Consider the following 21763-nt stretch of genomic DNA (forward strand, 5'->3'; position numbering starts at 1 on the left):
GCTTGTTGTAATTTCAAACAAGAGGGAAGAAAAGAAAGACAACGGCCCAACCCATTGACGAAGGAATAGGCCCAAACGGGAAGAAGGCAGTAGTCCTGGTGAGTTATCCACTCCTTCCATCTACTCTCTCACACTCAGAGGGAGGAGACAAGGAGCACTCCGCCGCCGCCGGCTGCTCCGTAACCCACGAAGCTAGATAGATAAGCATGGCGGCCACCAGCGCGAGTGCCGGTGCCTCCCTCTCCGTCACGGCTGCCGCTCACCGCCTCAGGCACCGGCAGCTATGCGCTTGCGCACGTGGGCCCGCGACGCGACCGCATCCCCTCCTCAAGCTGAACCGCCGCAGCTACGCGGTCGCGGCGTCGTCGGCGGCGGCCATGTCTCCTCTGTCCCTGTGGGAAGGCCAAGGCATCCGGGCGGAGTTGGATGCGCCGGGAGGAGTTGCCAGCGGTGACGTCATGGGCCTTCTTCTCCGGGAGCGCATCATCTTCCTCGGCAACGAGATCGAGGACTTCCTCGCCGACGCCGTCGTCAGCCAGCTCCTCCTCCTCGACGCCATGGACTCCGAGTCTGACATCCGGCTCTTCGTCAACTCCCCCGGTGGATCACTCAGGTCGCCTCCCAATGCATCACTCCCTTCCCTCGGTTTGTGTAGGGTTGAATTTACTTACCATCTCAACAAGGGATGCCTTTTGTGGTCTTACATTATTCCACGTGGTCATCTTGTGGGCAAATTACTTTGTCCAGATATACTAATTCGATTCGTGATAGTATTCACTCCCGGCTGTTTGATTTGATATAGGCTGCACTAATCAAAATCATGACCTGCATTCTAGTAGACTCATCAAGTCGATTCACAGTAGTAGACCATCTTTTTATCAGACAATATCTTGCTGGATAAGAGTTTGCTGGCCATGATCAATGTGACACTGACACACCTTCAGACTGTAATACCACCTATAAACCCATTTGCTAAAATCTGCACTAATCTCCGAATGATACTTTACTGACTATCCTCGAGTCACCCTCTTGCTAGACCTTTTATGTATTTTAATAATTTGCCATCCCCGCAGAAGGTTATTATTCATTCAATTTTGTTTTACAATCTTCTGGTCCGAGCAGGGGCGGAAATCTTATTCTTCACCGCGTCAACAATTCTAGATTGCAAATATTATCTTCGTTGTTACTTCATTAAACTAGGCTTTTGTTATCCCTAAAATAATTCCAGTTTGATTGTATTATTGTCTAATCCAGTGGGTCGTTTCTATACTCGTAATTGCTGAAACGGAAAAAAGGTTGACAAAAAAATCCTAGTGTAACCTACCTATGGTAACACCTAAGTTAACCACTGAAATCTAGGCCATAACTAAAATCTAGAATTGAATGGAGTGACTAACTCAAATCCGCATCGGGCAACTTGTTCTCTATGATGATCAAACAGTATGTAAGTTTGTGTCAGTAGGTCGCTGCTTATTGGCTTGCTATATCAGCCGAATTAAACTCTTAGCAATATCAACATCGAGCACCTTGTTGTCTGTGATGATCAAACAATATTTAAGCTTGTATCATTAGCTTGCAACTTATTGGCTTGTTATGAGATCAGCTGAATGTAACTTTTTGGTAATACCTGCATTGAACACCTTGTTCTCTGTGATGATCAAACAGTATGTAAACTTCTATCACTAGCTCGTTTCTTTTGGCTTGTTATAAGATTAGCTAGATGAAACTCTTTAGTACTACGCCAATATGGGCATATGATTACAGTTCTTCTATATATTTGCATTTTGTACAGACCCCTCGTTTCTGTGAAAATAAAATATTCTGCTTGATGCCTGGAGTTTGTAATGATATATGTTGCACCTTATGAATGATGTTTTTCTTGTTTATATGTGCGTAACATTCATCTCTCTTTCAAGGTATCACATTTGACTAGTTGACTATTAGTTGGCTTTGAATGCCCTGTTATTGACTTGGAAGACCCTATTGTTAGTTGACTTGGAGTGCCCTCTTCTAGTTTGGTATGAGTGGTGGGAAAAGAATAGTCCTGTCCAAAGGACTAGTTCATGGAACCAGAACAAGTTTTGGACATAAGCAAAGTCAAACTTTGACTACTAGTAGAATGGGTATTTGAAATATTATGTGTAGATTTATTTGGAATATTTGAGGTCTAAAACAACACTATTGGAGAACGAGAGGAGTTTTAGGCTAGCCTTGCCATTACGGTGAAGTGCGTGCAATAGTGGCCTTTGCATATCTGTTGATACAGACTAGTTGCATTTTGTGACTTGACTTTTTTTGTTTTACATTTCAGTGCGACAATGGCTATCTTTGATGTAATGCAGCTGGTGAGGGCAGATGTATCCACTATTGGAATGGGCATAGCTGGATCCACAGCTTCTATAATCCTTGGTGGTGGCGCAAAGGGCAAACGATTCGCCATGCCCAACACCAGGATTATGATGCATCAGCCCGTGGGAGGCGCGAGTGGCCAGGCCTTGGATGTAGAGGTCCAAGCCAAGGAAATTCTGGCTAGCAAGAGGAATGTCATCCGGCTGATTTCAGGCTTCACGGGGCGCACACTGGAGCAGGTAGAGAAAGACATCGATAGGGACCGATACATGGGTCCTCTTGAGGCTGTCGATTATGGGATCATCGACAGCGTGATCGACGAAGACAGCATCATGCCACTTGAGCCGGTTCCGGAGAGGGTGAAGCCTAAGTACAACTACGAGGAAATGTACAAGGACCCTCAGAAGTTCCTTACGCCGCATGTCCCAGACGATGAGATATACTAAAGCTAGCTTGAGCTTTCGTCAAACAAAGATGATGTAATCCTTAGCAGTAGACTTTATCTGCCGTTGCATTTGGTGTGATGGTGTAGCTGTTGTGTTTTGGCATTTGACCAAGCAAATGAAAGCACATGGAACTTAAAACTGGTCTAACCAGCTAGCCTCGTCGAATGTATTCTGCACAGCAAGCAACTGCTGGAGCTTTTGTCAAAAGTTTGTAACACTTGTTTTACTACTAATTGGCTGTTGCATTTGGTATGTTGGGAGCTGTTGTGTTCTGGCTTTTGACCAAGCAAATGAAAGCATATGGAACATAGAAATAGTCTAATCAGCCAACCTTGCTGCAAAGAAGAAACCAAAGGACACGGTGAAATTTATTGATTGCACCCAAACTCATGTGGGGAGAAGAATCCAATGTAGCCAGTAATCCTTTACAAGACACAATAACAATGAGTACAAGAAACAATTTCTGAAACTCTTGATACAATTATCACAGCCGCCGCAACGAAGCATGATCATCTCATCAATACATGGCACCAACAGTCGGAACCAGGGTTGGAGACACGCCGCCTTTGACCCTAAGGCCGAGCGGGTCCCAGAGCTGGACAGCACCTGAGCTCCCAGTTTTCAGGCTCACCGGAGCTTCAATCCGGGTAGCATGTTCATGGCCATGGCCCTCTGCTGCTAATTTTGCCCTCTTCAATCTGATACGTTCAGCTCTTGAACCAATTGTCTGACCCAATATTGAGGCAGCTATGGTAAGGGCCATGGCACTCTTCGGCATCAGGATGGACTTCCTCAGCATCCCTATGAAAGGCACTGCAGCATGGACCGCCGCAAACCATTGCACTGAAAACTTCGTGGTGTGCTCCCTCCAGATGCCAAGAGGAACATTGGCTGCCATACCGAGCAGTGCGATCACCACTACTTTTGTCGGTAGGGGCTGAGGGCGAAGCCCCTTTGCAAACGCCGTGCGGGATATTGCTGCACGGGCAGCAACAATTGCAGGAGGGCACGTCAGTTTCATACCAGCTGGGGGCGCCAGCAGCTTTGCGACAAGAGGCACGACTCCACCAATTGCTCTATATGACTTTGCAAGAGGGCATTGACCATTTTCCAGCCAGTCATTGCTCATCGCTTCATGATTGTTATTAGACTGGCCTTTATTCTGAAATGACAAGGAAAGCAAAATCAGGTAAATGAATGGCATGCTCCAATTCTAAGGAATAACCTTATATTCGTTGCTCGTTTTAATAAGCTCCATGTCTGGTAGTTCAAAAATATCATGTGAAGCTTGCATCAAAGATAGATTTGCTTTCTTTTGGTACTAAAAAACTGGTCTCGTCTAAAGGCTGGTAATGAAACTTTCTAACACAAGGATGATAATTTGAAGGATAGAACAAATGCACGAGGAAAAGAGGAACCATAATTACCTGGGGGAGGTTGTTGGGATTCTTCTTGTTGGAGTTCTGCTTATTGCGCTTGTTTGAGAAATCACCGAAGCTGAAAAAGCCTCCGAATCCTGAGAGACTGATGGTAGCTGCTTTGGCTGCCAAGGGGTTAAATTCTGGAGCGGGCTTTGGCAGAGGCTTCTCAATATGTGCAAACGCTCCTTCTGAAAGTGGAACAACCCCGTCTCTGCCGTGGAAAACTCGAAATGCCGTGTCAAAGTTGGGCCCGTCTTCAAAAATTGGACCCTTTGCTCCGGTTGCCTTCACGAGCAGAAAATGATAAAGTTTAGCAAGCAAATAAATAACATACATACACTTATATATTCAGATAAAGAGGGGTGGATGGTAAGGACATACCGGAGTGGGGAAATTAATGGATGTCAAGGAAAAACTTGTAGGCTCGTTGATGTTCCTCAGGAATGGGCATTTATCAATTCCTTGTTGGACAACATTACTGTCTTCCGAGCACATTGGGTCGCCGAAAGCTCTTTGGAAAAAGGAATCCATGTGAACAACAGCAGCAACCTAGCCTGTGAGGTGAGAGTAATATGAGTCAAGAGATGGTATATGCCAGAACTGCAAGAGATGCAGCTGCCAGTCACCCTATGGTGGGAGCGCCATGATCAGAACTTATGAAATCAATAAAAGTATCTTCTTTAGCACCGACAGAATTGATAGGCTGTGGATAGACAGATTAACTCAATACAGTCTGATTAAATTTCATCCCTGGGTGCATATGGTCGGATTGGTTGACAGTAGTCATAAACAATTTGTTAATCCATGGTGATTGAGTCATCGAACTAATCACCTAATAAAACACGCACTACACAGAGACCCGCCAACCAACCCGCAACCACCCCTGTTACTAATCAGTATCGGCTCTTTCATCTTCTTGGTTGGAATGAAAAAAAAAAACGAAATGATGCAAAATTAATTTCATTCCATGATTGCCGGCTGGAAGCCGGGCACCGAATCAGGGGAAATGATAGGGGCAAGGATCACGGTAGATTTGCTCGGAATCGCAATTCGATCCCACTCGCTGTGAGATGTTTAATCTCGCAGGGCAATCAACGAATCGACCGGCCCGGCCACCCATCCTCCCAAATCGAATTCGACGAGGGGGGTGCTAATCATGCAGAGCAACCAATCAACCAATCCGTCCGCCCGCCCTAAATCGAATTCGACGCAGCTAGTGGTAGAGGAGGCGGGAGAGAGGAGAGAGAGTAACCTGGAAACTGAAGCGCAGGAGAGGAGGAGGCAGACGAGGAGGCGAGGCGGGCGGGCGGCTCTGGATTTTTGGTGTGGTCGTGTGGAGAGCACAGGTGAGATGAGGAGAGACGAGGAGGGGGAGGGGGTAGGAGGCGACTCCGAGAGGGAGGGATTGGTTGGGTAGTTGTTGGGTGCGGTGGTTGGCACCCATCAGCAGATGCGTAGACAGGGAAACGGGGGTGGGTTCGGAAGGTTTGACCCTGTGTTGTGACTCGGCCAACCGACAGCGAATTGCAATTCACGCACGCGGCGCTCGCACTGACTGCGTCTGCGTTGCAGCCGCCCCACTGGTTCTTCTTCCTTGCGTCGTGTTCCACCCCCTCTCGCCGTCCGTGTTGACCCTGCCAAGCGGTAGTGGTACCAGCAGCCTTCCTGCGTCCCCTCTTCTTCGAGTGAGAATCTAGCTTGCGTCCCCACATCAAAATCAAAATAAAATACTTAAAAATGGCGCACCCAACAATTTGTGTGTGTGTGACGTATCGTTCCTTTTAAATGGGACGCGACGTCGTAAAAGATGATACGAATGTAACACACATATACTCCCTCTGTCTCATAATATAAAATCTTATTAGATCGAATTTACAAAGGAGGGAGTATAAGAGAAAACGGTACTCACAAAGTTAGTATTTGTTTCAAAAATAACAACTTTGTGCCACATAATACGGTTTCTGACGGTAAGTCTTGATTTTTTTTCTAGGAGTACACCAACGACATTTCATATTTTTATAAAAGATAGAAAGATAATTCTAAAAATCTTGTCCCGGATGCGAACATTTGGCGGCGGGGTACAAACTCCTTGCACCAAAACCTAACAGGTAATATAGACTAATCTCTCACAAAATATTGTAATCCACCAGCACCGACTCCTGCAAGCCGCCACACGACAATCTCATCCAACACCACAGTGGAGATAGTATGTGACGATTTCTGCTGGTCAACTCTGTTGAACACCCTCGCATTCCTTTGCTTCCAAATAGCCCAGGCCACCGCGGTGACTAAAGTGTCGAACCCCGTTCTGTCAGCGCCCTTGAAGCTCCTTCTCTCCCTCAGCCACCAGTCGGAGAACGTGTTTGTAATATTTGACTCGTTTACGTTGAGTCTAAGTGGATCGAACACCCTATGCCACACCTCCTGGACGTAGGTGCACCTGGAAAGAATATACTCATTGCTCAATATTGTCTTCCGCTTGCAAACACGTGAAAGCAAGCCGATGGCTGATCCTGCAATCCATGCCTTGCCCGTGATCCGAGGTCCATAGCCTAACTTGCACTTTAGCGGTGCCCAGCTTCTCCAAGTGCAGGCCACCATGAGCGATCTCTGAAGGTTCGAACACAGGCTATTGTAGGCCTACTTGGCCGTGTACACGCCGATCACCAAGGCCAGCCATGCAAACCTATCCGGTTGTGCCGAATCTCTCTCCACTGTGCCGATCGCCTAGCATAAGTGTATGCATTGAATTTGAACGGTGAAGGAGTAGCTAGCCTCAAAGTCCTCCATCCACCTACCATCCTCAAGCGCATGTCGTCCTGTGCGGCTGTTAATGGTTCTAGTTTGCACCGTTGCAATCAGCAAAGGTGCAATGCCTGTCGCCCAGAATCCATGGATCCACTTATCTCTCTAGAACAAAACCCTCTGACCCTTCCCCACCTTGATGTTTACTAGTGTGTCAAAAACTTCCCATGCATATGTATCCTCCATCATAGGTAATCCTTGCCAAGGTCGCTGCGGGTCCATCCTTTTCAGCCACTCCCATCTGACTCAGAGTGCGAGCGCTTGCACTTTCAAATTCTTAACGCCAATCTGCCAAAATGCTTGGGCCTGCATATAGTATCCCACACCACTAGGCATTGCCCGCCGTTGATCTTGTCTTTCCCTGCCCAAAAGAACGACCTCATCCACTTGTTGATATCCTCGAAAACCCACTCTGTCATGTCTGAGATCATGAGGTGGTGAACCGGTCTCGCCACAACGACGGATTGCACCAAAACAAAGCATCTCACCCTTTGAATAAGACCCATTGCCATGCCGGAACAAATCATCATACCTGTTCAAGCATGGGCTGCCACTCGGCCCTTGTCAAGCTCCTGACCACAATCCACAAGCTACAGGCTGAGGTATCTGCAAGGAAATTTAGGCATGTCATACTGCATAACAACCGCTATCCAAGCTCTATGTGTGCCTCCGTGAGCAAGGCGCCAGGCGCGGGAGAGTTCATCACCAAGGCGATCGGAGAGTTTCAGGAGGCGTGAGCCATGCGTGGCGAGCGTCGCCCCGCCCCCGACGTGGGTGGCGAGCTGCGCGTCTGCCTTAACATCCTGGGCCTCAACGGGGCCGCGTCGCAGGACCTCTTCTGGCCGTCCTGTGTAGGCCGAAGTAGGGGCTACCCCTGAAATTATGTCTGCATGCCTTTCGGCCTGCTGAACATGGGCGCCGCGTACCAGCGCCTCGCGCAGCGTGCCGTGGTGCATCGCGAGGCTAGGCGAATGGCGGTCATGTCTTAGGATGCATTGGATCCTCGTGAGCTCCCTGGGCCTCGCGAGCTTCCCAGGCCTCTGGAGCTGTCAAGCTCATGAGGAGCGATCTCTGCGGCACGCATCTTCAGCTACCTCGACGCTTCTTCAACACTGGTGCCAGGTGACCTTTTGGTTTGTTCAGTTCAGGGCACCCCTCGGGCTGGGTTATCCTCAAGCTGTCAGGGACCGCTTCCCCCAATTATGTTACTTCAGTTCATGTACCCTGGATTGGTTATGTTTCGCGAGCTATTCTGGATTTTGACCTTGTGACTGGTCGTACATTACCTCTGGAGTCGCCCCTATGGGCCTCCCGCATTGGCAGCTCTCCTCTCAAACGTCCCATGCAGGGGGGAGGGCTACTGACATGGTGCCTGTGCTCGGGTCTGTCCCTGCAGGACTGATAAATCTAAGAGATTGAGCTCTGGCTCATGGGCCGGCCCCGTGCACGCCACCTCACCAGGTCCTTGGTGCCTAAGTCTTCCAACGGGACAACCTTGAGCGGATCAGCAAGCGCGCGTCGCCCCTTATGTTTAATGACTAGCTAACCCGCAGGGGCTTCAGGAGACAAGGCCTCACAACCACGACACGTCAGCTCCAATGTTCTACAAAGGCTAAGTGAAAGTTGCCCTAAATCCCATGTGGCGACGAGTATGGTTACCGAGCACCGCCGCGAGGCGAGCTGTTCCTCTTTTGTGCAAATCGCTTTCATGTTAAAAGGGGCCCTGAGCATCGCGACTCAGGAGCTCCTACTAGCTCTCGAGCTCTCACCCCTGGCCTTGACCATGGCATCGCGACCTGGCATACCAGCGGCGGCTGAGCTCCGCTCCAGGGCTGGGCCCTGAGGACGTAGAGCATTATGATGAGCAAAGGGAGAGGAATCGCCAGGCTCGCAGGGGAACACAGGGAAAAGAGCCTGACCCGCTGGTGCTAACGTTTGCTCGACCGCTTTCTGGAATATGACAGGCATCAGTCTCCTCACACTCCCCTAGCGGGGGCTTATTCTAATTTGTTGTAGACCCAAGGACATGCACAAGGTCGGGAGCCCCAGGAAGGCTCGCCTGCGTGGTGAAGGAATCACCACGAAACGCAACCCCGCCAAGCTAAGTTATCATGCGCACACCAGCATAAATTTTGCCGCTAACGTTTCATCCTTTCACGACCTCGCTCGAGCAAGGGATCCCCCCCCCCTTTAATCTTCCAATAGTCGCTTGAGCGCCAAGGGGGACCTCCTGAGCATTGCGCTTCAGGGGCTCTTATCGGACCTCGGGTCGCTCACCTCCTGGCCTTGCACACGGCATCGCGACCTGGCATACCAGCGACGGCTGAAGCCCACTGGGTCCTGTCGACGTAGAGCAACACACTGATACGTCTCCAACGTATCTATAATTTTTGATTGTTCCATGCTATTATATTATCTGTTTTGGATGTTTTATATGCATTAATATGGTATTTTATATGATTTTTGGGACTAGCCTATTAACCTAGAGCCCAATGCGAGTTCTTGTTTTCCCCCTTGTTTAGAGTTTCACAGAAAAGGAATACCAAATGGAGTCCAAACGGAATGAAACTTTCGCGATGATTTTTCTTGGACCAGAAGACATCCAAAGGGCTTGGAGTGCACGTCAGGAAATCCATGAGGCGGCCACAAGGTCGGGAGGCGCGCCTAGGGTGTAGGGTGCGCCCCACCCTTGTGGGTCCCTCGTGACTCCACGACCTATTTCTTCCACCTATATATTCTCAAATATCCTGAAACCTTCCATGGGAGCCATGAAACCACTTTTCCACCGCCGCAACTTTCTGTACCCGTGAGATCCCATCCAGGGGCCTTTTCCGGCGTTCTGCCGAAGGGGGATTCAATCACGGAGGGCTTCTACATCAACACCATTGCCTCTCCGATGAAGCGTGAGTAGTTTACCACAGACCTACGGGTCCATAGCTAGTAGCTAGATGGCTTCTTCTTCTCTCTTTGATTCTCAATACAAAGTTCTCCTTGATGTTCTTGGAGATATATTCGATGTAATACTTTTTTGCGGTGTGTTTGCCGAGATCCGATGAATTGTGGATTTATGATCAGCTTATCTATGAATATTATTTGAATCGTCTCTGGATTCTTTTATGCATGATTTGATATCTTTGCAAGTCCCTTCGAACTATCAATTTGGTTTGGCCAACTAGATTGGTTTTTCTTGCATTGGGAGAAGTACTTAGCTTTGGGTTCAATCTTGCGGTGCTCGATCCTAGTGACAAAAGGGGAACCGACACGTATTGTATTGTTGCCATCGGGGATAACAAGATGGGGTTTTCATCATATTGCTTGAGTTTATCCCGCTACATCATGTCATCTTACTTAATGTGTTACTCTGTTCTTATGAACTTAATACTCTAGATGCAGGCAGGAGTCGGTCGACGTGTGGAGTAATAGTAGTAGATGCAGAATCGTTTTGGTCTACTGGACACGGACGTGATGCCTATATTCATGATCATTGCCTTAGAGATCGTCATAACTTTGCGCTTTTCTATCAATTGCTCGGCAGTAATTTGTTCACCCACCGTAAAATTTTCTATATTGAGAGAAGCCTCTAGTGAAACCTATGCCCCCCGGGTCTATTTTCCATCATATAATCTTCTACTTTCCATCATATAAGTTTTTGATCTACAATTTTAGTTTCCTATTTACTTTATTTGCAATCTTTTACTTTCCGTTCCATAAACCAAAAATACCAAAAATATTACTTTATGGTTTATCCATTTATATCAGATCTCACTTTGCAAATAACCATGAAGGGATTGACAACCCCTTTATCGCGTTGGGTGCAAGTTGGTGTTTGTTTGTGTAGGTATTCGGTGGCTTCTACGTTGTCTCCTACTGGATTGATACCTTGGTTCTCAAAACTGGGAAATACTTACCCTACTTTGCTGCATCACCCTTTCCTCTTCAAGGGAAAAACCAATGCAAGCTCAAGAGGTAGCACACACTATCACGAGATAAAAAAGGGGACCAATGCCCAATTGGGAAACGTGAGCACGGACAAGAGCATAAGCTGGAAGCATTAAAATAAAGGCGCAAGCGCCATGGTTCTTACATGCCCTCTCGTGGCCCTTCATGATTTTGATACAGGAAACAAAGCAAAAGAAAAGACCCGTGAGGACCACTGCTCAGGAGGTGTAGACCCTGGCGTCGCGTCTTCTTCCTAGGCCCAGGCGTGACGGCTCGGTGTAGTCATCGTCGCTTGAGCTCTCCCCAGGGGAGGTACCACCGCTACTGGAGGTGTCGTGGACAAGGCCAAGGGAAGGTTCATCGCCAGGGGCCTCGCCACGTCGCCGGCCGGCAGGAAGGTCACCGTCGTGGTTGCCGCCCCCAGGACAACATTCTAGGTGCTCGTCGTCCTCTTCGAAGAACTTCAAGAAGAGCGTCGACGCCCCGTCATACTTGAAGTGGAGCGCATGCCTCCCCTTCGAGTTGCAAGCACGGGCGATTGCCCCCCATCCTCGGGTCATGAAGACATCGCTTGAGTAGGTGGCCTCAACCTCCACCTGCGAAGCTTGGCCGCAGTAGCCGTTGTGTAGCCATAGCTCGGCGGGCCCCCTCGACGGTATCTCCCCCACAAAGGACTGCGGGAGCCGAATCCATGTGCGCGGCGGCATCGCCGCCCACACCACGAACTCGCGGGCCATGCCGTCGGCATGGGCCTGCAGGCAAGGTGGTCGTGCGGCCATCGCTTGTTATCCTTCACGGCTTCGTCCTCCGCGGCTCCCGTGGGCGGGGCCCTGTGCGTGAAAATTTGTGCCGACGGGAAACCCAATGGAACGCGCTCGCACCAGGTTTGGACAGCTGAGGGCTCCGCGGTGGCCTTGCGCGGGCGGCCGCATCTCTTCTTCTGCGAGAGCAGCTCTGACCCCACCTTCGGGGTGTTGCCTTTCTCTTCAGCCGAGAACCTCCTCGTTGGCGCCATGGTCGCTTCGGCAAGGTGGCAACTCGACGAAGAGGAAGAAGGGGGAGCTAGCGTGAAGATGAAGATGGATTGGGAACTCCATTTCGCTTGCCCCTTTTATAGGCGGAGGAAGGCCAACCAACGCCCCTCCAAGTTCCGAGTAATGGTGGCCTTGCAGCATTCGCCATGCAGTTGTTGAGTTGGGGCGGTTGCTGAGGTGACATGGGGAAGCATGAAGGAAATATGCCCTAGAGGCAATAATAAAGTTGTTATTTTATATTTCTTTATTCATGATAAATGTTTACTATTCATGCTAGAATTGTATTGATCGGAAACTTAAATACATGTGTGAATACATGAACAAATACTATGTCCCTAGTAAGCCTCTACTAGACTAGCTCGTTGATCAAAGATGGTTAAGGTTTCCTAACCATAGACATGTGTTGTCATTTGATAACGGGATCACATCTTTAGGAGAATGATGTGATGGACAAGAACCATCCGTTAGCTTAGCATAATGATCGTTCAGTTTTATTGCTATTGTTTTCTTCATGACAAATACATATTCCTTCGACTATGAGATTATGCAACTCCCGGATACCGGAGGAATGCCTTTTGTCCTATCCAATGTCATAACGGAACTGGGTGATTATAAAGATGCTCTACAGGTATCTCCGAAGGTGTTTGTTGAGTTGGCATAGATCAAGATTAGGATTTGTCACTCCGAGTATCGGAGAGGTATCTCTGGGCCCTCTCGGTAATACACATCATAAGCTTGCAAGCAAATAACTAAGGAGTTAGTCACGAGGTGATGTATTAGGGAACGAGTAAAGAGACTTGACAGTAACGAGATTGAACTAGGTATGAAGATACCAACGATCGAATCTCGGACAAGTAACATACCGATGGACAAAGGGAATTATGTATGTTGTCATAACGGTTCGACTGATAAAGATCTTCGTAGAATATGTAGGAGCCAATATGGACATCCAGGTTTCGCTATTGGTTACTGACCGGAGAGGTGTCTCGGTCATGTCTACATAGTTCTGGAACCCGTAGGGTCCGCACGCTTAATGTTCGATGACGATATAGTATTATATGAGTTATGTGATTTGGTGACCGAATGTTGTTCGGAGTCCCAGATGAGATCACGGACATGACGAGGAGTCTCCCCATATGGGCCGGCCTGAGAGGATAAGGAAAGAGGGTAAGGGAAAGGAAAGAGTGGAATAGGATTCCCCCTTCCTTCTCTCTCCCCCCTCTTTCCTTCCCCCTTCGACAAATATGGCAGGGGGTCGCGCGGCTTGGGAGGAGCCCAAGTAGGATTCGATCCTACTTGGGGCACCTCCTGGCCTCTCCCTTCCCCCTCCCACCTATATATATGTGGGGGGGGGCACCTAGCACACACCCAGACAATTGTTTAGCCGTGTGCGGCACCACCCTCCATTGTTTACACCCACAGTCATATCTTCGTAGTGCTTAGATGAAGCCCTGCGAGGATCACTTCACCATCACCGTCACCACGCCGTCGTGCTGACGGAACTCATCTACTACCTCGACATCTTGCTGGATCAAGAAGGCGAGGGATGTCACCGAGCCAAACATGTGCAGAACGCGGAGGTGTCGTGCGTTCGGTACTTGATCGGTTGAAGCGTGAAGAAGTTCGACTACATCAACCGCGTTGAGAAACGCTTCCGCTTACGGTCTACAAGGGTACGTAGAAACACTCTCCCCTCATTGCTATGCATCTCCATGGATAGATCATTGCGTGTGCATAGATTTTTTTTTGTTTTCCATGCAACGATTCCCGACGGTGGCATCATGAGCCAAGTCTATGCATAGATGATATGCACGAGTAGAACACAAAGAGTTGTGGGTGGTGATAGTCATACTGCTTACCACCAACATCTTATTTTGATTCGGCGGTATTGTGAGATGAAGCGACCCGGACCAACCTTACATGTCCATGCACATGAGACCGGTTCCACCGACAGACATGCAACTAGTTTTGCATATAGGTGGCTAGCGGGTGTCTGTTTCTCCTACTTTAGTTGAATCGAATTTGACTATGGTCAGTCCTTGAAGAAGGTTAAAACAACAAACTTGATGAAACACCATTGTGGTTTTTGCCGTAGGTAAGAACGGTTCTTGCTAGAAGCCCGTAGCAGCCACGTAAAACTTGCAACAACAAAGTAGAGGACGTCTAACTTGTTTTTGCAGGGCATGTTGTGCTGTGATATGGTAAATACATGATGTGATATACATTTTTGTATGAGATGATCATGTTTTGTAAAGTTATCGGCAACCAACAGGAGCCTTATGGTTGTGTCTTTATTGTATGAAATGCAAACGTCATGTAATTGCTTTACTTTATCACTATGCGTTACAATAGTTGTAGAAGCAATAGTTGGCGAGATGACCACGACACAACGATGGAGATCAAGGTGTCAAGCCGGTGACGATGGAGATCATGACGATGCTTTGGAGATGGAGATCAAAAGAACAAGATGATGATGGCCATATCATGTCACATATTTTGATTGCATGTGATGTTTATCTTTTAGGCACCTTATTTTGCTTAGTACGGTGGTAGCATTATAAGATGATCCCTTCATAAAATTTCAAGGTAAAAGTGTTCTCCCTGAGTACGCACCGTTGCTACAGTTTGTCGTGTTGAGACAGCACGTGATGATCGGGTGTGATAGACTCTACATTCACATACAACGGGTGCAAGACAGTTTTGCACATGTGGAATACTTGGGTTAAACTTGACGAGCCTAGCATGTACAGACATGGCATCTGAACACTGGAGATTGAAAGGTCAAACATGAATCATATAGTTGATATGATCAACATAGAGATGTTCACCATTGATGACTACCCCATCTCACGTGATGATCGGACATGGGTTAGTTGGTTTGGATCACATATCACTTAGATGACTTGAGGGATGTTAATTTAAGTGGGAGTTCATTAGTAATTTGATTAATTGAACTTAAATTTATCATGAACTTAGTCTTGATAGTTTTGCATATCTATGTTGTAGATCAATAGCTCGCGATATAGCTCCTATATATTTTGATATGTTCCTAGAGAAAACTAAGTTGAAAGATGATAGTATCAATGATGTGGACTGGGTCTATGATCTGAGGATTATCCTCGTTGCTGCACAGAATAATTATGTCCTTGATGCACCGCTAGGTGACAGACCTATTGTAGGAGCAGATGCAGACATTATGAACATTTGGCAAGCTCGATATGATGACTACTTGATAGTTTGGTGCGCCATGCTTTACGGCAAAGAACCAGGACTTCAAAAACATTTTGAATGCCACAGAGCATATGAGATGTTCCAAGAGCTGAAAATTGGTATTTCAGATTCATGCCCGTGTCAAGAGGTATGATACCTTTGATAAGTACTTTGCCTACAAGATGGAGGAGAACAACTCAGCCAGTGAGCATGTACTCAGAATGTATGGGTACTACAATCGCTTGAATCAAGTGGGAGTTAATCTTCCAGATAATATAGTGATTGACAAAGTTCTCTAATCACTATCACCAAGCTACTAGAACTTCGTGATGGACTATAATATGCAAGGGATGACAAAAAATGATTCCCAAGCTCTTCGCGATGCTGAAATCGGCGAAGGTAGAAATCAAATAAGAGCACCAAGTGTTGATGGTTAAACAAGACCACTGGTTTCAAGAAAAAGGGCAAGGGAAAGAAAAGGAACTTCAAGAAGAATGGCAAGCAAGTTGCCACTCCTGGGAAGAAGCCCAAAGCTAGACCCAAGCCTGAAACTGAGTGCTTATACTGCAAAGGAAATGGTCACTGTAAGTGGAACTGCCCCAAATACTTGGCGGATAAGAAGGATGGCAAAGTGAACAAAGGTATATTTGATATACATGTTATTGATGTGTATTTTACTAGTGTTCGAAGTAACCACTGGGTATTTGATACCAGTTTAGTTGCTAAGATTAGTAACTTGAAATAGGAGTTGCACAGACTAGTTAAAAGCGAGGTGGTGATGTGATGGCCTGGCTTATTAGGGATGATAGACTACTCATATCAATAAGGAATTCCTTCTTTTCCGGGAGGCCATTCGGATAGAACTCCAAAGTTAAGCGTGCTCAGCTTGGAGTAGTGTCAGGATGGGTGACCAACCGGGAAGTTGCTCCCGGGTGCGCACGAGTGAGGACAAAGTGCGTAGAAAAAACTAGTATTGATCTGTGGGGCCAGTCTACATCCCGCCAGGAGTAACGACCACCGGCGGGTGTGTCCGGGGTGTTACAAGTTGGTATCAGAGCCAGGTTCTCGCGGTTACACGGATGTTTGCGGACAGGTGCGCGGTCATGTTGTTCATGACGTTTGTGACCCGTCGTGGCACACGACATGGTACATGTACCAGACTAGATGCACAGACGTATGTGCCAAGAGGGAACGTTCATGTGGCCCGACGAGGACGTCGGTTCCTCTGAGTGGGGGTGTATGTGATGGCCTGGCTTATTAGGGATGATAGACTACTCATATCAATAAGGAATTCCTTCTTTTCCGGGAGCCCATTGGGACAGAATTACAAAGTTAAGCGTGCTCAACTTGGAGTAGTGTCAGGATGGGTGACCGACCGGGAAGTTGCTCCTGGGTGCGCACGAGTGAGGACAAAGTGCGCAGAAAAGACTAGTATTGATCTGTGGGGCCAGTCTACATCCCGCCAGGAGTAACAACCACCGGCGGGTGTGTCCGGGGCGTTACAGGTGATGTGTGTTGGAAATGATTCCAAGGTTGATATGATCACCATCGCACACTCCCTCTACCTTCGGAATTAGTGTTGAACCTAAAAAAATGTTATTTGGTGTTTGCGTTGAGCATGAATATGATTAGATCATGTTTATTGTAATACATTTATTCATTTAAGTCAGAGAATAATTGTTGTTCTGTTTACATGAATAAAACCTTCTATGGTCATACACCCAATGTGAATGGTTTATTGAATCTCGATCGTAGTGATACACATATTCATAATATTGATGCCAAATGATGCAAAGTTGGTAATGATAGTGCAACATATTTGTGCCTCTGCCGTTTAGGTGATATTGGTGTAAAGCGCATGAAGAAACTCCATGTAGATGGACTTTTGGAATCACTTGATTATGAATCATTTGATACTTGCGAACCATGCCTCATGGGCAAGATGACTAAAACTCTATTCTCCGGAACAATGTAGCGAACTGATGACTTATTGGAAATAATACATACCGATGTATGCAGTTCGATGAGTGTTGAAGCACGCGGCGGGTATCGTTATTTTCTGACCTTCACAGATGATTTGAGTAGGTATGGGTATATCTACTTAATGAAACACAAGTCTGAAACATTTGAAAAGTTCAAATAATTTCAAAGTGAAGTGGAGAATCATCGTAATAAGAAAATAAAGTTTCTACGATCTGATCATGGAGGCGAATATTTGAGTTACGAGTTTGACCTTCATCTAAAATAATATGGAATAGTTTCACAACTCATGCCACCTGGAACACCACAGCGTAATGGTGTGTCCGAACGTCGTAATCGTACTTTATTAGATATGGTGCTATATATGATGCCTCTCACCGATTTACAACTATCTTTTTGGGGTTATGCATTAGAGACAGCTGCATTCACATTAAATAAGGCACCATCTAAATCCATTGAGACGACACCATATAAACTATGGTTTGGCAAGAAACTTAAGATGTTGTTTGTTAAAGTTTGGGGTTGAGACACTTATGTCAAAAGGCTTCAGCCTAATAAGCTCGAACCAAAATCAGAGAAGTGCATCTTCATAGGATACCCCAATAAAACAATTGGGTACATCTTCTACCACAGATTCGAAGGAAAAATCTTTTTGCTAAGAATGGAACATTTCTAGAGAAGGAGTTTCTCTCGAAAGAAGTGAGTGGGAGGAAAGTAGAACTTGATGATGTAATTTTACCTTCTCTAAATTTGGAAAGTAGCACATCAGATAAATCCGTTCCCATGATGCCTACACCAACTAGAGAGGAAGCTAATGATGATGGTCATGAAACTTCGGATCAAGTTACTACCGGGCCTTGTAGGTTGAACAGAGCATGTTCCGCACCAGAGTGGTAAAGTAATCCTGTCCTGGAAGTCATCTTACTAGACCATGACAAACCTATGAACTATGAAGAAGCAATGACGAGCCTAGATTCTGACAGATGGCTTGAGGCCATGAAATCTGAGATAGGATCCATGTATGAGAACAAACTGTGGACTTTGGTGGACTTGCACGATGATCGGTAAGCCATAGAGAATAAATGGATCTTCAAGAAGAAGACTGATGCTGATGGTAATGTTACTGTCTACAAATCTCGACTTGTCGCAAAAGGTTTTCAAAAAGTTCAAGGGGTTGACTACGATGATACTTTCTCACTAGTAGTGATGCTTTAGTCCGTCTGAATCATGTTAGCAATTGCCTCATTTTATGATATGAAATCTAGCAAATGGATGTCAAAACTACATTCCTTAATGGATTTCTTAAAGAAGAGTTGTATATGATGCAACCAGAAGGTTTTGTCGATCCTAAAGGTGCTAACAAAGTGTGCAAGCTCCAACGATCCATCTATGGACTGGTGCAAGCATCTTGGAGTTGGAATATATGCTTTGATGAGGTGATCAAAGCATATGGTTTTATACAGACTTTTGGTGAATCCTGTATTTACAAGAAAGTGAGTGGGCGCTCTGTAGCATTTTTAATATTATATGTAGATGACATATTGTTGATTGGAAATGATATATAATTTTTGGATAGCATAAAAGGATACTTGAATAAAAAATTCAATGAAATACCTCTGTGAAGCTGCTTATATATTGGGCATCAAGATCTATAGAGATAGATCAAGACGCTTAATAGGACTTTCATAAAGCACATACCTTGACAATTTTGAAGAAGTTCAAAATGGACCAGTCAAAGAAAGGGTTCTTGCCTTTGTAACAAGGTGCGAAGTTGAGTTAGACTCAAAACCCGACCACAACAGAATATATAGAGAGAATGAAAGTCATTCCCTATGCCTCAGTCATAGGTTCTATAAAGTATGCCATGTTGTGTACCAGACCTATTGTGTGCCTTGCCATGGGTTTGGCAAGGAGGTACAAGAGTGATCCAGGAGTGAATCACTGGATAGCGGTCAATATTATCCTTAGAGGAATAAGGAAATGTTTCTCGGTTATGGAGGTGATAAAGAGTCTGTCGTAAAGGGTTACGTCGATGGAAGCTTGGACACCGATTCGGATGACTTTGAGTCTCAATCTGGATACATATTGAAAGTGGAAGTGCTACCTCTTGAGCACTGCGTTGGTTTTCCCTTGAAGAGGAAATGGTGATGCAATAGAGCAGCGTAAGTATTTCCCTCAGTTTTTGAGAACCAAGGTATCAATCCAGTAGGAGGCCACGCATGAGTCCCTCGCACCTACACAAACAAATAAACTCCTCGCAACCAACGCGATAAAGGGGTTGTCAATCCCTTCATGGTCACCTACGAGAGTGAGATCTGATAGATATGATGAGATAATATTTTTGGTATTTTTATGATAAAGAGAAATAAAGATGGTAAAATAAATGGCAAAGGAAATAACTAGGTATAGGAAGATTAATATGAGGAAAATAGACCCGGGGGCCATAGGTTTCACTAGAGGCTTCTCTCGAGAGCATAAGTATTACGGTGGGTGAACAAATTACTGTTGAGCAATTGACAGAATTGAGCATAGTTATGAGAATATCTAGGTATGATCATGTATATAGGCATCACGTCCGAGACAATTAGACCGACTCCTGCTTGCATCTACTACTATTACTCCACACATCGACCGCTATCCAACATGCATCTAGAGTATTAAGTTCAAGAGAACAGAGTAACGCTTTAAGCAAGACGACATGATGTAGAGGGATAAACTCATGCAATATGATATAAACCCATATTGTTATCCTCGATGGCAACAATACAATACGTGCCTTGCTGCCACTACTGTCACTGGGAAAGGGCACCGCAATATTGAACCCAAAGCCAAGCACTTCTCCCATTGCAAGAAAGATCAATCTAGTAGGCCAAACCAAACTGATAATTCGAAGAGACTTGCAAACATAACCAATCATACATAAAAGAATTCAGAGAAGATTCAAAATATTGTTCATAGATAAACTTGATCATAAACCCACAATTCATCGGTCTCAACAAACACACCGCAAAAGAAGATTACACCGAATAGATCTCCACAAGAGAGGGGGAGAACTTTGTATTGAGATCCAAAAAGAGAGAAGAAGCCATCTAGCTAATAACTATGGACCCGTACGTTTGAAGTAAACTACTCACACTTCATCGGAGAGGCTATGGTGTTGATGTAGAAGCCCTCCGTGATTGATTCCCCCTCCAGCGGAGCTCCGGAAAAGGCCCCAAGATGGGATCTCGTGGATACAGAAAGTTACGGCGATGGAATTAGGGTTTTGGCTCCGTATCTGGTAGTTTGGGGGTACGTAGGTATATATAGGAGGAAGGAGTACGTCGGTGGAGCAACGTGGGCCCCACGAGGGTGGAGGGCGCGCCTGGGGGGGGGGGGGTGGCGTGCCCCCTACCTCGTGCCTTCCTGGTTGATTGCTTGACGTAGGGTCCAAGTCCTCTGGATCATGTTCGTTCCGAAAATCACGTTCGCGAAGGTTTCATTCCATTTGGACTCCGTTTGATATTCTTTTTCTGCTAAACCCTAAAATAGGCAAAAAAACAACAATTTTGGGCTAGGCCTCCGGTTAATAGGTTAGTCCCAAAAATAATATAAAAGTGTATAATAAAGCCCAATAATGTCCAAAACAGGATATAATATAGCATGGAACAATAAAAAATTATAGATACGTTGGAGACATATCAAGCATCCCCAAGCTTAATTCCTGCTCATCCTCGAGTAGGTAAATGATAAAAACGAAATTTTTGATGTGGAATGATTCTTGGCATAATTTCAATGTAATTCCTCTTAATTGTGGTATGAATATTCAGATCCGAAAGATTCAAGACAAAAGTTCAATATTGACATAGAAATAATAATACTTCGAGCATACTAACTAAGCAATTATGTCTCTTCAAAATAACATGGCCAAAGAAAGTTATCCCTACAAAATCATATAGTCTGTCTATGCTCCATCTTCACCACACAAAATATTCAAATCATGCACAACCCCGATGACAAGCCAAGCAATTGTTTCATACTTTTGGTGTTCTCAAACTTTTTCAATCTTCACGCAATGCATGAGCGTGAGCCATGGACATAGCACTATAGGTGGAATAGAATGGTGGTTGTGGAGAAGACAAAAAGGGAGAAGATAGTCTCACATCAACTAGGCGTATCAACGGGCAATGGAGATGCCCATTAATAGATATCAATGTGAGTGAGTAGGGATTGCCATGCAACGGGTGCACTAGAGCTGTAAGTATATGAAAGCTCAACAGAAAGAAACTAAGTGGGTGTGCATCCAACTTGCTTGCTCACGAAGACTTAGGGCATTTTGAGGAAGCCCATCATTGGAATATACAAGCCAAGTTCTATAATGAAAAATTCCCACTAGTATATGAAAGTGATAGCATAGGAGACTCTCTATCATGAAGATCATGGTGCTACTTTGAAGCACAAGTGTGGTAAAAGGATAGTAGCATTGTCCCTTCTCTCTTTTTCTCTCATTTTTTTATTTGGGCCTTTTCTCTTTCTTTTTTATGGCCTCTTTATTTTTTATTTTTTATTTAGTCCAGAGTCTCATCCCGACTTGTGGGGG

At 45.9% G+C, this 21763-nt stretch overlaps 2 protein-coding genes across 2 annotated transcripts; one reads left to right on the forward strand and one right to left on the reverse strand.

Annotated features, from left to right (window-relative positions):
* Positions 1 to 86: 86 nt before the first annotated feature.
* LOC123050969 (ATP-dependent Clp protease proteolytic subunit 4, chloroplastic) lies at positions 87 to 3047 on the forward strand. Its single transcript, XM_044473695.1, has 2 exons — positions 87 to 613; positions 2312 to 3047. Exons 1-2 carry the CDS (start codon positions 207 to 209, stop codon positions 2793 to 2795), a joined length of 891 nt encoding a protein of 296 aa, XP_044329630.1. The 5' UTR covers positions 87 to 206; the 3' UTR covers positions 2796 to 3047.
* Positions 3048 to 3141: 94 nt separating this feature from the next.
* Positions 3142 to 5718, reverse strand: LOC123050958 (uncharacterized). Its single transcript, XM_044473684.1, has 4 exons — positions 5469 to 5718; positions 4598 to 4770; positions 4223 to 4501; positions 3142 to 3957 (listed from the first exon to the last, which is right to left on the reverse strand). The coding sequence occupies exons 2-4, from the start codon at positions 4745 to 4747 to the stop codon at positions 3313 to 3315; spliced, it is 1074 nt and encodes a 357-aa protein (XP_044329619.1). The 5' UTR covers positions 4748 to 4770; positions 5469 to 5718; the 3' UTR covers positions 3142 to 3312.
* Between the last annotated feature and the right edge of the window lie 16045 nt (positions 5719 to 21763).

The sequence above is a fragment of the Triticum aestivum genome, chromosome 1A, assembly GCF_018294505.1.
Source record: "Triticum aestivum cultivar Chinese Spring chromosome 1A, IWGSC CS RefSeq v2.1, whole genome shotgun sequence".
Taxonomy (NCBI): domain Eukaryota; kingdom Viridiplantae; phylum Streptophyta; class Magnoliopsida; order Poales; family Poaceae; genus Triticum; species Triticum aestivum.

Coding starts and splice junctions, on each gene's coding strand:
- LOC123050969 (XM_044473695.1), top strand. CDS start 207: ATGGCGGCCACCAGCGCGAGTGCCGGTGCCTCCCTCTCCGTCACGGCT. Junction 614..2,311: donor TCCCCCGGTGGATCACTCAG/GTCGCCTCCCAA, acceptor TTTACATTTCAG/TGCGACAATGGCTATCTTTG.
- LOC123050958 (XM_044473684.1), bottom strand. CDS start 4,747: ATGGATTCCTTTTTCCAAAGAGCTTTCGGCGACCCAATGTGCTCGGAA. Junction 4,502..4,597: donor CCATTAATTTCCCCACTCCG/GTATGTCCTTAC, acceptor CTGCTCGTGAAG/GCAACCGGAGCAAAGGGTCC. Junction 3,958..4,222: donor ATCCCAACAACCTCCCCCAG/GTAATTATGGTT, acceptor TTGTCATTTCAG/AATAAAGGCCAGTCTAATAA.